A 14455-nucleotide genomic window follows, 5' to 3' on the forward strand; every position below is an offset into this window, starting at 1 on the left:
CCGCAGCCGCTGGGTGGCCAGAACAGAGCGGCTGCTTCAGCCCACGGCTTCAACAACGATCTCGTGAAGGCCTTAGACCGAATCACACTGCAGAATGTTCCTTCACAAGTAGCCTCTGGCTTGACTACAGGAATGAGGAAGGACTATGGTCTCCCTCTCACTGTCCTCTCATGCACGAAAGCATGTCCTCATGCGGCTAAGTGTGGAAGTACTCTTTTTGAAGGGCGGACAGTACATCTTGGAAAGCTGTGTTGTACTGGAGTTGAAACTGAAGATGATGAAGACACTGAGTCCCACTCCTCAGCAGAGCAGGCGTCCTCTGCTGAGGCCTCTGATGGACCAACACTGCATGACCCAGACCTCTATATTGAGATTGTGAAGAATACGAAGTCTGTTCCAGAGTATTCAGAGGTGGCCTATCCTGACTATTTTGGACACATCCCACCTCCCTTCAAAGAGCCTATCTTAGAAAGGCCTTACGGTGTACAAAGGTGAGTCACAAACTTCCTCCGCCTCTCAAGCAGGACCATTGTCAAGTGTCAGAAACACTTATAGATTGTGTTCAGGGCCTATAGGAAAAAGTTCCTATGAATTATAGGTTTACTTTTTAGGATGCTTTGTGTTGCTTTGAAGTTGTCCATGTTGTATCTAGAAAATGTTATATGATTACTGTACTTCAGATTTAAGTTTATTACATATATAGCAAGAAAGGGAAAAGAACATATAACAAGTAGCAGATAACAGGGCATCAGATCAGGCATTTAAAATAGCCAATAGAAGTGTCCTGAGGAGCCCTGCTGAGACCGAGCCCTAGGAGCAGTGTAGAGTCTCGGGCAGTGACTTCCTTCTGGTCACATCAGGCATTCTACAGCTTGGGAGGGATAAGCAGTTGTGACCTGCTGGAAAATTCCTGTAGCTATATCATGGGTGCAGTGTTTACCACCCTTGAACTCTTTGCCAAACTCCTTTTTCCCTGTCACAGGGCCAGGGTATTGGCCTGTCCCAGGACAAGGGATCTCTGAGGACACTGGAGATAAAGTTGAGTATGAGACAAGGGGCTACTTAGCCTCTTTCTCTGTTCAGCAAGAACAGTGAGCACACAATGATTACTAATGTAATTGTGTAGGTCTACTTCATTTTGTAGGCATATTACTTACATAAATGAAAGAACAATAATATGACCCTGATACAATGTGGAAGCTTAGTGCAGACTGTACCTAAAAACATGAAGGATTATTTAATGATGTTTGAGTACATATGATCTTAGCAGTATTTACTAATTTTTATGCATACTTGGTTTAGATGTGGTCTTAAAATAGGATATAAATGAAGCATAAGAATTAATTATTTTGTTTGAAATTTTAGCTTGAAGTACAGAGTGAGAATCTGGTATTGTAACAGCACTGAGTGAGGTGATATTTAACGTGCCAAAAATAAACATAGAAATCATTGGTAGCACTAGTCAGTGTGCACTTAGCTTGGGAAGACCTGTGCTCAGACTCTGCTTGAGCTACATTTGGTGGCGTTTTTAAATGATTTTTATTTTTGTTTTATGTGCATTGGTGTTTTGTCTACATGTGTGTCTGTGTAAGCGCATCAGATTCCTTGGAACTGGAGTTGTGACAGTTGTGAGCTGCTATGTGGGTGTGGGAATTGAACCCAGGTCCTATGAAAGAGCACTCAGCTTGCTCTCTAGCCCCTTTTGTTGACTTTTAAAACTGATTCCCATCAGTCTTGATGCACTCTTGTTACGAGTACAGCATGTGCTGAAGAGGATGCCTTGCCTGTGGTCTCTGGGCATCTGGGAGTACAAGGGTCTTCAAGCCACAAGCCACAGCTGTCTGGACCACTTAATGCTTCATTTGACAAGTTGGTGCTTTTGCCTAGCAATGACAGAACTGTGACTCGACTCAATGACTTTCAACGCTCCAAATAGACACTGCCCTTCTCATTATGGAAATGTTTGTTGACCCTGATAGTCTTGACTGAGGCTTTAAAGTTTCTCATTATGTCAAAAAAAAAAAAAAAAAAACCCAAAAAAAACAAAACCAAATGTGGGTAGCTAACAGTTGTTTCTAAAGTTCTAAGAAATGCTTATTTCTTGAACTGCATTGAGGACATTGACTATAGTTTGCTCACGTTGGTTGCTATGTCTCTTTTAACCTGTTTTGAGTGAATGATGGTTGTTTTGTGAATGATTTGCCCGTGTCATTTCCTGTTTGAATCTAGGAATGTGACAAATGAAAGGGGTCAAGTCAGTGAGGTGTCACTGTTCTGTCACATTCAGAAAAAGGACACAGCCCTTTCCTTTGCAACGTCTTTGTAAGCTGGCATGACGATGTAACTGCTGGGCCCAGCCACTCCAGAGGCTGAGTCAGTCTAGTCTGGGCAGCATAGTGAGACTCCACGCTCAGAAACGTGATCCTGCAGACGCTCTCAGTGTCACTTGGAGTTCTGTTGTATGGCTGTCTTTATCCTAATCTTTTTAAAAACAAAATTTAGTATAGAATAAATAAATTCTGTTAAAGTCTCTGATGCAATTTTAAAAGAAAAGGTTTGTTACAAGATTCCTACGTGGTGGGTGGTAGCTGCCCATCTCTTTAATCTCAACTCTCAAGAAGCAGAGGCAGGTGGATCTCTGTGGGTTTCAGAACTGCCAGGGCTACACAGAAAATTTCTGTCTTCAAAAAAAAAAAAAAAAAGAAAAAAAATTGGGCTGGAGAGATGGCTCAGTGGTTAAGAGCACTGACTGCTCTTCCAGAGGTCCTGAGTTCAATTCCCAGCAACCACATGGTATCTCACAACCATCTGTAATGGGATCTGATGCCTTCTTCTGGTGTGTCTGAAGACGGCTATAGTGTACTCACATACATAAAATAAATAAATAATTCTTTAAGGGGAAGGGCATAGGAGTGGGAGGAAAGGGGATAACATTTGAAATGTAAATACAGTGAATATCCAATAAAAATCAAAACAACAAAAAGATTGATATGTATATCTTCTCAATGTAGATGATAAAGTAATAATAAAATTTTATATGGTAGATGTCTTAGTTAGGGTTTTTATTGCTCTGACAAACATCAGAACTAAAAATCAAGTTAGGGAGGAAAGGGTTTGTTCAGCTTACACTTCCACATTGCTGTTCATTGTCATGGAAGGAAGTCAGGACAGGACTCAAACTGAGCAGGAACCTGGAGACCAGAACTGATAGATAGGCCTTGAAGGGATGCTGCTTACTGGTTTGCTCCTCATGGCTTACTCAGCCTGCTTTCTCATAGAATCCGGGACCACCAGCCCAGGGCTAGCACAGCCCACAGTGGGCTGGGCCCTCTCCCTTTGATTACTAGTTGAGAAAATGCCTAAACATCAGGACCTCATAAAGGCATTTTCTTAACTGAGGCTCCTTCCCTTTTGATGACTAGTTTGTGTCAAGTTGACAGAGAAATCCAGTGCAGGGGATTTATGTCATCTTATCAGGTAAAGGAACAGTTATGAACACTCCTTATTCAGACTTCTTTCCTTTTTCCTCTGAGGCTTGACTGTCCTCTCAGTCTGTTCCTCAGGCAAACGGGCAGAGTAATGTGAGCTCAGATGACAGGAAGCATCTGGCAGGACACAGCTGAGCTCTTTGCTTCCTATAGCTCTAGAGGGCAGGGATGCCATTGCCTTCAGTTGGGTTCTCACTGCTGACCCCCAGCTCCCCGGACGCTTCCACTCCAGCAGTTACATAGATGGATGGTCCTGGTCAAACCAATCTAAAACTTCATTGTTGAGACTAGGTGTGATGGCAAATACCGTCCACCTGACGGGGTCTTGGGTCTCTTAGGAGGGGTTAAGAGATGGTTTAATGGCTAAAGCTCTTGCTATGGAAACTTGAGAACTAGAGTTGAGGTCCCTGGCCCTCACAGAAAAGCTGAGTGGGGCACTGGTCCGCATGTAATCCAGTACTCGGAAGGAAGAGGCAGGAGAACCAAGCAGGCTGGCTTATTACTCAGACACCCTGTCTCAGTGGATAAGGTGGGAGGGCATGGAGGAAGATGCCCAGCTGACAGCTTTGGGACTCTTCATATACTCAGAGCAGGGGGCATTCGCTTACATGTCTGCACTGAGATCGCAAACACACAGGTGCACTCACCTCTCCAGCCAATAGAATTACGTAGGAGACAAACTGTCCAGAAGGGATTATGTAGATCAGGTTAGCCTTTGGGCTTGCCTGTAGGGGACATGCTCAGGTTAGGCTCTGGGCATGCCTGTGAAAGATTAGATTAGGTTAGCTGAAGAGGGAGGATTCACTCACCTTAGGTCTGAGCAGCACCATTGCAGAGCTGATGCCACAGGTCCTGACTGCAGGTACAGTGTGCCGGCTACCTCCCCTTCCTGCTGCTATGCTCCTCTTGACATGGGGCTGTAGCCCCGAACTGTAAGCACACTCAGCCCTTTCTTCCTTAAGCGGCTTCCTTCCTGAAACAGAAAGAGTAACCAATCAGCAGACTGCCCCTACCTTTACAGGTAGTTTTGTATATGTTGAGTGATTTTTATATAGAATAAACTGAAAAGTAAATTGTGTTTAACCAATGAGTAGATAAAGACAATTTTAGCTTACACCTCTCTCATGATGTCTTAGTGTGTCTTTTATGTTTAACTGTCGGACCTTTGGTTTTCATTTAGGCTGAGTTCTTTGCATATGTAGAATGTAAGGTTATAGTGTTGTTACAGCTTCCTGTCACTGACAGATGTCTGTACTCAGCAACAGATATGGAGAAAAGGCTCGTTTTGGTGTGTTGTCAGAGGTCTGAGTCTGCGGCTGATTGGCTGTGCCGTGCGACCCATGAGAAGGCAGAACAGAGTGGTAGGCAGTTCAGGTAGAGAGAGCAAAGCCATTGACCTCATGGTGCCAGGGGACGAGGGCTGAAAGAGGGCAGAGAGAAGGGGTGCAGTTCTTAGGATCCTCTTTAGATGTTTCCCCCAGTGACTTAATTCCCTTCCCCTAGGCCTCACCTCCAAATGGTTCTCAGCCTCTGAGTGGCAGCACAGGAGGGGAAAAAAAGGCCTTCAACCACCATCTTTGGGAGGCAGTTTAGGAGACTAATTACCTTTAATATTCTTTAAGTATTGAAGAACATCTTCATGTAGGTGGTAGTTTCAAATTTTCTCAGTTGAGAGTCTTGGAGTTTGGGGTTCTATATATTTTTCACATTTTATTGTAACCGTTTTGGCAAACATAGATTTGTAAACACAGTTATACTCTCTGAAGTGATCTAAATTAGAAGTTACATTGGCACATGCTGTGGACTTCCTCCTTAAGAGCTCATCATAGGGACTGGAGAGATGGGTCAGTGGTTAGAGCACATGCTGTTCTTATAAAGGCCCCAACTTCAGTTCCCAGCACCCCATATCTGGGGGTTTTCAACCACATGTAACACACACACACACACACACACACACACACACACTCACACAAGTTAAAAATGAAAACCTTGAAAGAGATTTGAGAGATCATACTTCATGAATGCCACCAGAACTTTGTGGCTAGATGGCTGGAATCGGCATCTGCCCTGATGGCGTTTTCTGTCTCAGCTGCACTTTGGTTCTTCCTGGTATGTCCCGGCTCTCCAACTTCTCTTCCCAGCACAGGAAGGGGATTCTGCAGCACCTTCAGACAGACTGGATTCTTGGGGGTAAATTCCTAAATAGGTGGGACTTAAGGTCTTGTGGGGTTGCCTTATCTCTGTGGTTCTGTCCTGCCTCCCACAGTGCTGCTGTTATGCACATAGAAATCCTTGCTTAATGGTTAGACCACCTGCTTTCTGAGGAGACAGGCCTAACAGGCATTCCAGGCTGCCTTCCCTCTGGCTGTTGTGTATGTGTTTAGTCTTTACAGCTCTAGTTTTGATATGTACTGACTTTGATCTTGGTTATTTTGTGCTGAATTTTTTTGTATACAAGTAGGGAATGATTGTTTTAATTTTCACACAATTACTATTTTATCCCTTTCCATGCCAGACTTACACTTGTGAGAAGGTTGTGCATTGGTATCAGAGGCAGATAGTAGTGGATTTTGTTAAGTTTGTCTTTTATGATTTCAGGACAAAAATTGCCCAAGATATCGAGCGGCTGATACACCAGAATGATGTCATTGACCGGGTGGTGTATGATTTAGATAACCCGAAGTGAGTCTGATTTCTAAAACCTTTTTGTTCATACGGTTTTGTTTATTAGTGTTCTTTCTAAAGGATGAAACTGTTCTTTCTGTTACACTTCCCCTCTTCATTGGTGCTGATTCCATCCTTTATCAGGTAGGCACATGATAATCATGATACATCGTGTTTATTTTAGAGATCTAGAAGCCTTTGGTTGTAGGTGAAGTTTAAGGGCTATAAGCTAGTACTGTGGTTACGTGTGGGTTTCAGGAGAAAGGTTGGCCTTTCTGCCCAGTGCCTGCTGAGTCACTGCTGAGTCACTACAGTCCTGGTCTTGCTTCTGCCAGGCCACTTGCTCCTTCCGCATTACTGGTAATGTGTGAGGATGTAACTGTAGCAAATAAATACAGGTGACAGCTACTGGAGAAATTCAGTCAGCTTTCTGTGGGTCTCTTCTTCCCTTACTGTGTTAATATTTTACCTATCACAACTGGAGGAAATGAACTGTTAAAAGTAGTTGTTAGTAGATATATGAGTAAAGCTCTGTCAGAGATGGGGACTGAGTCTAAAATATTCTTTGCTGTTGTTTATGGCAGGGTCTCCCATTGTATCTTAGCTGATGCGGAACTCACTGTGTAGCCCAGGCTGACCTTCAGCCTGACATTAGTCCTGGTTCTGGAGGCATGTGTCACCTTCACTGGCTGCAAAGTGCTGACACAGAGGAAGAAGAACATACTGTATTTACGATGCACTTGTTCCACTGCTCACGCGTCTGTGTTAGATGTGGGATAATAAATCCCAGAACCTCCCGTGTGCACACCCAGCTTGTTCCTAACCAGTGCAGCCAGAAGAGCAGGGTCTTCTTATGTGAGGATAAGGCCGGGTGTGATAGGGCTCAGCATGGTAGGCAAAACTCCTACACCTTCCGTGTTAGCAAGACCAGCATGGTTTCTTAGAATTACAGCTATTACCAGGAAGTTTAAAAAATACATGGCTTTTTTTCTTATGTGATAATCTGTATCTTAGAAATGACATTTGTTCAACAAGGCAGAGTCCTTACTATGGGTATAAGTGTAGGAACAAGCCTTTTGTAATTACAATTTGAGTATGAATGTAAGTCAGATCTTTTCTTTGTTGTGTTTACTTTATTCTTTGTTGTAAATGAAAGGGGAGAAGCATTGCATGCTTTTGATCTGTCCTCTAGTTGTAGTCTTTGCTTATCTGTTTAAGTGTAATGATTTTAATATATTTATTTTAAAATATCTATTTAGCTATACCACTCCAGAAGAAGGAGATATTTTGAAGTTTAACTCAAAATTTGAATCTGGGAACCTGCGCAAAGTAATTCAAATTAGAAAGTAAGCCATTTTAAATGTTCTCATTTTGTGTGCACACAGATTCTGTGGGCTTGCCATCACGTGTCTTTGCTTGTGTTTCAGAAGCGAGTATGACCTCATTCTGAACTCCGATATAAACAGTAACCATTACCATCAGTGGTTCTACTTTGAAGTCAGTGGGATGCGGCCAGGTGTGGCATACAGGTTCAACATCATCAACTGTGAGAAGTCCAACAGCCAGTTTAATTACGGTAAGATACGTTCCCTTCTGGTGAGACGGCACACAGGCACATTACTTGTAGGACCAGAATTCAGCATGGAAGCACCATCCTAGACACACTCAGTGTCTCTGTTTTTCAGGCCTCAGCCAGTATACAGAGTGAAAAAGCATCAGCTCTGGTTGGGTGAAAAGAACTGCAGGGTGTTGTGGAGCTGCGAGGCTGTGTCCCTGGAATTTCCTGTCATCCTGTCCTGCCTAAGGAAGCAGATCTGTGGCAGGGTTGGGGGTTTGCAGTTTAGGCTGGGGCTGAAGCTCCACGACAGAGAGAGAGAGAGAGAGAGAGAGAGAGAGAGAGAGAGAGAGAGAGGGAGGGAGGGAGGGAGGGAGGGAGGGAGGGAGGGAGGGAGGGAGGGAGGGAGGGAGAGAGAGAGAGAGAGAGAGAGAGAGAGAGAGAGAGAGAGAGAGAGAGAGAGAGAGAGAGAGAGAGAATCCTGAAGGATGAGGTCCAGCTAATCCAACAATGGCAAAAGCCAGTACTTACTAAGTCCACAAGGTTTGAAGTCTCAGGAGTTCTTTAGTATATACCGGAAGCCTGAAGAAGTAGGTTCTAATGTCAGTGAAGAAATGAGCTTCCTAATAAGCTGAGAGCAAGCAGGCGGAGAGAGAGAGGTTTTTATGGACACCTGCTCTGTCTGCAATTACACGTGCGTGCCAGAAGAGGGCATCAGGTCCTTTTACAGAAGGTCATGAGGAGCCACAGTCGGGTGCCGGGAATTGAGCTGGGGAAGAGGCCAGTGTTCTTAACTGCTGAACCATCTCTCTAGCCCCACAAAAAATATTTTTACATTTATGCATAGGAAGATCCATGTCCACTTTTCTCTGCCCAGCCCCCACATCGGATCCACTTTTGGTATCATGCTAATACTGATGTGGTCCTTCCATCTTCTGAAAGTCCTTCTGGAGAACTGGTGTGAGTTCTGCAAGCGTGATGCAATGTTCTAGTGAAACCACTTGTGTTTAGTTTCTTTTGTTGGCTGTCTTGTAAACTAGAAACATCTCTCAGTGGCTGAGGCCTGCTGAGGAGCTGTCACATGTCAGTGGGTTACTGGTCTATTGCTGTGTCTCCATCTGCAAGGCCTGTGTGGAGAGCCTCAGTTTCATCACTCCTCACCCATGCCAGGCTCAGGCTTCACTACCTTCATCTACTGAATGCCTGCCCTGCCACAGATTGGTTTCTGTTCTTGGCCTGTGTCTGTTTCTCACAGAATAAATTCTTACTGCACGGTTTATGGACAGTGTTGAAGGATCAGCATTTTGTGTATTGGCGTTCCCTCTTGATACTCTGCGAGAGAATTTTCTTTTTTAAAATAAAGCTCTAGTGTTTTGGAAGGAGAAATCAACAGTGTCATTTAAGGCTGCTCTGTGCGGTACCTTAAGTACATAACTAAGGGCTATCTGCTGGCCAACTGCTGTGTAGCCACGGGCTATGTCAAGGGTGGGTAATTACATAAACTTGACACTTGCATTTAAAAATCAAAACTTCAAATTTCAAATCTAATAATAGCAAGTTTTTAAATGTATAATAAAATGTACAAGCACCCCTTCGGTACAGATGGAGAAGAAATAAGTTAGAAAATGACAGTGGTCTCCACTATTTGTTGCAAAGAGTGAAAAGCTTTTAACAATAGGCCAGAGCCCGTGCTTCTAGCCACTCCCTGAGCTGGGGAGGCTCCGCAGAGATGTCTGTGGAGTGAAGCTCTGAAGAGTTGTTTGATTATGTTGTTGACGGTAGTTACTGTGGTGGTAGGAAATGGGTCACTCTAGAATTCCGTGTAGGAGATAAAAGCTTTGCCGCTGATCTGGTGAAACAATAGGAAGATGAGATAGTCAGTGTCTGGCATGGTCATAAGTTTTTTTGTTTTTTTTTTTGGTTTTTTTTTTTTTTTTTTTTTTTTTTTTTTTTTTTTTTTTTTTTTTTTTTTAGAGATTTGGTGTCTTTTATCTAATTTTCAAGTAATCTTTTAAAGACAAACATTTATATTTTGACTAAAATGTTAATAGTTATGTTGTTTTGCATAACTGGTGATAAAAATGGTTTTTTTGAAAGAGCATTTGACTTTATGCATATGTCTGCTTCATGCTTTGTATGTATTGGGGCCCAGGGAGGACTTACAGGCTGTAAGCTGCCGTGTGTGTTCTGGGAATCACACCCGGTCCTCTGGAACAGTAGTCAGTGCTCTTAACCACTGAGCCTTCTCTCCAGCCCGTGACATAGTCTTGATGTAGTCTATTTTATGTACTTCATTCATGGTGACTTTAGTGTATAAACAGTCATTGCATGTGACTTGTATCTATCCAAGTAAGCAGGTTGGGTTCTGCTTAGCCTCTGAGACCAGTTAGGGCTGGGTGGGGTCACAGTGGTACGCATGGCCATGAACTGTTTGTGACCTCTCTGAGAAATTTTTGCTGACATTCAGCCTTGTTATAGCTTTAAAATTCTATCTTAATTGAAACATGCTCAAAATATTATCAAGATAAATAAAAATACCTATGTGTTCCTTACTTAATGTAGTATTTTTAGAGTAGAAAAGAACAGTTAAGAAAATGGATTTCATTTGTATTGTGGGTGTCCTTTAAGAATAAAAGAAGACATTTCTCTGTGTGTGGCAGTGTAGTCTCTAAGTGGTGCCGTAAGGTAGAATTTCCACTAACCTTTCATCTGTAAGAATAATGCCCTGAGCACTAAGCTTTGCTGAGCAGTTAAAACTTTAAGTTAAAATTGCTCCTCTTAAGCAGTGCTCATCTGCCTGACAAAGCTCTGCCCCAGTGAGATAAGTTCCTTAGTGAGCACTCTCTGAGGAACCTGACTCACAGCGGCAGGACCTTTGAGGGTAGTTGTGGTTTTAAATCCTCACTTCCGGTTCTCCTCCAGGTGCTCTTGTATGTATTTCACAGTTCGGGACTTACAGTGGTCTTGAGTAGGAAATCAGACTGAGGCTGCCATAAATGGAGACAGTTCACTTAACACAGCCTTGTCCCAGTCTTCCTACAGTGCTGACATGCTGACACAAAATTACGTCGTACTTAAAAAGGAGGCCAAGAGCCATGCTGTGTTGTTCTCTGTATTTTAATTAGAAATTGCATTGCTGGTATCTTCTCTGGTCCTTAAAAGTTCCTCTGAAATACTGTAAATGTGTCTTATCCAAACCTTTGTTGTCACACATCAATGTCATAGTTTCTCTGCATTTTAGGTATCCTGAGGATTTAATCATTTTATGTCTCCATTTGACTTAAAATACCAACTTCTCATAAACTGAGGCTTAATTATACATTAGCATTTGTTTGGAGTATATTAATTCTAGTATTATAGTTTAGTGTTCTACCATATTTTCAAAAAAAAAAAACAATTTAAAAATCTTAGGTTTGTTTCTCTGAAAAGTTTATTACTTTGTGGGGTGAGTCTCAACATAGCCCTCGCTAGTCTTGAACTCATTGTGTTCAGTAACCTTGAACCCCTGATCCTCCTGCCAGGAGTGTGTGCACCACCTTGCATGCATGCTTATTATAAGTATTACAATTTTATCAGAAATTTCTATTTGATTATAAAATACTTTGGGTGTTTTTTTTTTAAAAGCATGGTTTTAAAAGCACGAGGTAATTATTAGTAGTGTTTCTATTAATGTCAAAATAAAGTGTGCTGTCCAGTGTCTCCGAGTGGCGGTTCAGTTTTGGACAGTATTGATAGTTCTCTTACTCTTGTGTAAGTGACATTTAGACTTTGATTAGTAGCAGAAACTGAACAGTAACTGTAGTTCTGTCCTTATTTTCATTCTTGGGCTTCCTCTTCCCTCCTCCTCTCCCCCTCCTCCCCCTCTCCCCCTCTCCCCCTCCTCCTCTCCCCCTCTCCCCCTCCTCCTCTCCCCCTCTCCCCCTCCTCCTCTCCCCCTCTCCCCCTCTTCCTCTCCCCTTTTCCCCCTCCTCCTCTCCTCCTCTCCCCCTCCTCCTCTCCCCCTCCTCCTCTCCCCCTCTCCCCCTCTTCCTCTCCCCTTTTCCCCCTCCTTCTCTCCTCCTCTCCCCCTTCTCCTCTCCCCCTCCTCCTCTCCCTCCTCCTCTCCCCCTCCTCCTCTCCCCCTTCTCCTCTCCCCCTCCTCCTCTCCTTCCTCTTCTCCCCCTCCTCTTCTCCCCCTCCTCCTCTCCCCCTCCTCCTCTCCCCCTCCTCCTCTCCCCCTCCTTCCCTCCCCCTCCTCCTTCTCCCTACTTCTCTCCCTCCTCCTCTCCATCTTCTCTTCTCCCTCTCCTCCTCTGCCTTTCCTCTTCCTGCTCGTCTTCCTCCTCCTACTTCTACTTCTGGGGGGCTTTTCTTATTTTAATTTTTTAAAAACATTTTGTTTTTATATTAAAAAATCCCTACAGCTTCTGTTTTTTCACTTTATTTAGAAATTTTCTTTAATTTTGACCTTTATCTCCCTGCAAATTAGTGCTTTTCTTTACTTGTTTAATTTGTTTTTTGTGGATGATCAAAGCACTTTAAATTTCTTCTTTATCACATCTTAATTCTATATGCCTTCAAGATTTTAATATTTCTGTTTTTAATCTTGCTATCTTTATTTGACTATAACCCTAGGGGAAAGGTTTACTACATTTTTTCCTGGCCTAATTATTTTTGGTTAAAACCTCTGTTACTTTCAAAGTTTAATTAATTTTTCTTACAGACATGTAGATTTTATTATTTGCAATAATTTTGGATTTGAAGAAACTTTGAAATGTATCTAGTCTGTTTTGTTTTAATAGGTAATTAGATGTATTGTTGTAGGTAACACTTGATAACCACTGACAGCCAGTGTTTGTTGGATGGTTTATACCTTGTGTCTCCTTTGAGTTTCAGTTTGGTTTTACTTGTGGTAAATTTTCAGCTGAGTGTAACTTGGCATATAGAGGACGGTATGGAGGGCTGTGTGGAAGACTGTGTGGAGGACTGTGTGGAGGGCTGTATGGAGGACTGTGTGGAGGACTGTGTGGAGGACTGTGTGGAGGACTGTGTGAAGGGCTGTATGGAGGATTTGTGGAGGACTGTGTGGAGGGCTGTGTGGAAGACTGTGTGGAGGGCTGTATGGAGGACTGTGTGGAGGACTGTGTGGAGGACTGTGTGGAGGGCTGTATGGAGGACTGTGTGGAGGGCTGTGTGGAGGACTGTGTGGAGGGCTGTGTGGAGGACTGTGTGGAGGGCTGTATGGAGGACTGTGTGGAGGGCTGTATGGAGGACTGTGTGGAGGGCTGTGTGGAGGACTGTGTGGAGGGCTGTATGGAGGACTGTGTGGAGGACTGTGTGGAGGACTGTGTGGAGGGCTGTATGGAGGACTGTGTGGAAGACTGTGTGGAGGACTGTGTGGAGGACTGTGTGGAGGACTGTGTGGAGGACTGTGTGGAGGACTGTGTGGAGGGCTGTATGGAGGACTGTGTGGAGGGCTGTGTGGAGGACTGTGTGGAGGGCTGTGTGGAGGACTGTGTGGAGGGCTGTATGGAGGGCTGTGTGGAGGACTGTGTGGAGGACTGTGTGGAGGGCTGTATGGAGGACTGTGTGGAGGGCTGTATGGAGGACTGTGTGGAGGACTGTGTGGAGGGCTGTATGGAGGACTGTGTGGAGGACTGTGTGGAGGGCTGTGTGGAGGGCTGTATGGAGGGCTGTGTGGAGGACTGTGTGGAGGACTGTGTGGAAGACTGTGTGGAGGACTGTATGGAGGGCTGTGTGGAGGACTTTATGGAGGACTTTATGGAGGACTGTGTGGAGGACTGTATGGAGGGCTGTAGCTCTCTACACAGTGTTTGAACAGTGCTGCAGTTCAGTCTTCCACTGTAGGTGCCTTCAGTTTTGTTCGTATATTTGTGAATTTTAATTAGGTTGGTACATGGCTTGCTGCTGGTTTTATAAATGGAGAAAGCGGTTTGTTCCTTGACCCTTTGTCTTTAATATAGACAGTTATAACTGAATTAAAATAAAACATCTACTTTTGTTTGGTGCTGCTTGCTGTATCTTTCCTCAAAACACCCTCCTTTCCATCTGCCCTCCTTCCCCTTCTTTCCTCCTCTCTTCCTCTCCCCTCCTTTTTCTTTTCCCTTCCTCCTCTCTTCCTCTCCCCTCCTTTCCCTTACTCCTCTCTTCCTCTCCCCTCAATTACCCTCCCTTACTTTATGTGTTCCCGTTATTCTTCATGGACTTGCATGTGGCATGGAGTGTGTCTGTGGGACTGACCCCCACACACCCAGAGACCACGAGCTGCTTTTCTCAGTCTCCATCTGACTTTATTCTAGGCTCTTTCTGGACTCCAACAAGAACTTAATGTTGTGAATGTTCTTTTTCTTTTATATATTTGTAAATATTATCTATGAAGTTAGGATAAATTGTAGAGCAAGCTGTTTTGGTAGCTACATTTAAAAAAATATGACCAGTGTTGGATTTACTAGGTTACTACTACACAAAATTGAAGCTGGCTCAGTAGAGGCTGAAAAAAGTGAGTGTTTTTGCAAACTCGAATTCAGCATTGTATGTACTTAGAACAGGCTGCATCTGGAACCTATGACTAAAGCCGTCATTTGGTGGAGGGCTGGAGGTCCTTACTTGGCATAAACTAATGAAGGAGGACATAGTACTTATAGAATAGTTCGCCTTCTGTTTTACTTTGTGGAAGGGTTGGGTGTTTTGCCTAGGGGACACTGGGTGATGGGCACATGAAGTGGCCTTGGTAGGTAGAAGTCTTGTT

At 43.7% G+C, this 14455-nt stretch overlaps 1 protein-coding gene across 4 annotated transcripts in view; it reads left to right on the forward strand.

Annotated features, from left to right (window-relative positions):
* The window catches only part of AGTPBP1 (ATP/GTP binding carboxypeptidase 1), a 120659-nt gene that overhangs the window by 59081 nt on the left and 47123 nt on the right, over positions 1–14455 (forward strand). For all 4 annotated transcript variants that reach the window (XM_080914313.1, XM_080914311.1, XM_080914314.1 and 1 more), the window contains exons 14-17: positions 1–491; positions 6087–6170; positions 7412–7498; positions 7580–7728. The exon at positions 1–491 is cut by the window's left edge and continues 198 nt beyond it. In XM_080914313.1, the coding sequence (XP_080770439.1) occupies positions 1–491; positions 6087–6170; positions 7412–7498; positions 7580–7728 (811 nt within the window). The remainder of the gene's footprint in view (positions 492–6086; positions 6171–7411; positions 7499–7579; positions 7729–14455) is intronic.

Source organism: Micromys minutus (assembly GCF_963924665.1).
Source record: "Micromys minutus genome assembly, chromosome: 1".
Lineage (NCBI taxonomy): Eukaryota > Metazoa > Chordata > Mammalia > Rodentia > Muridae > Micromys > Micromys minutus.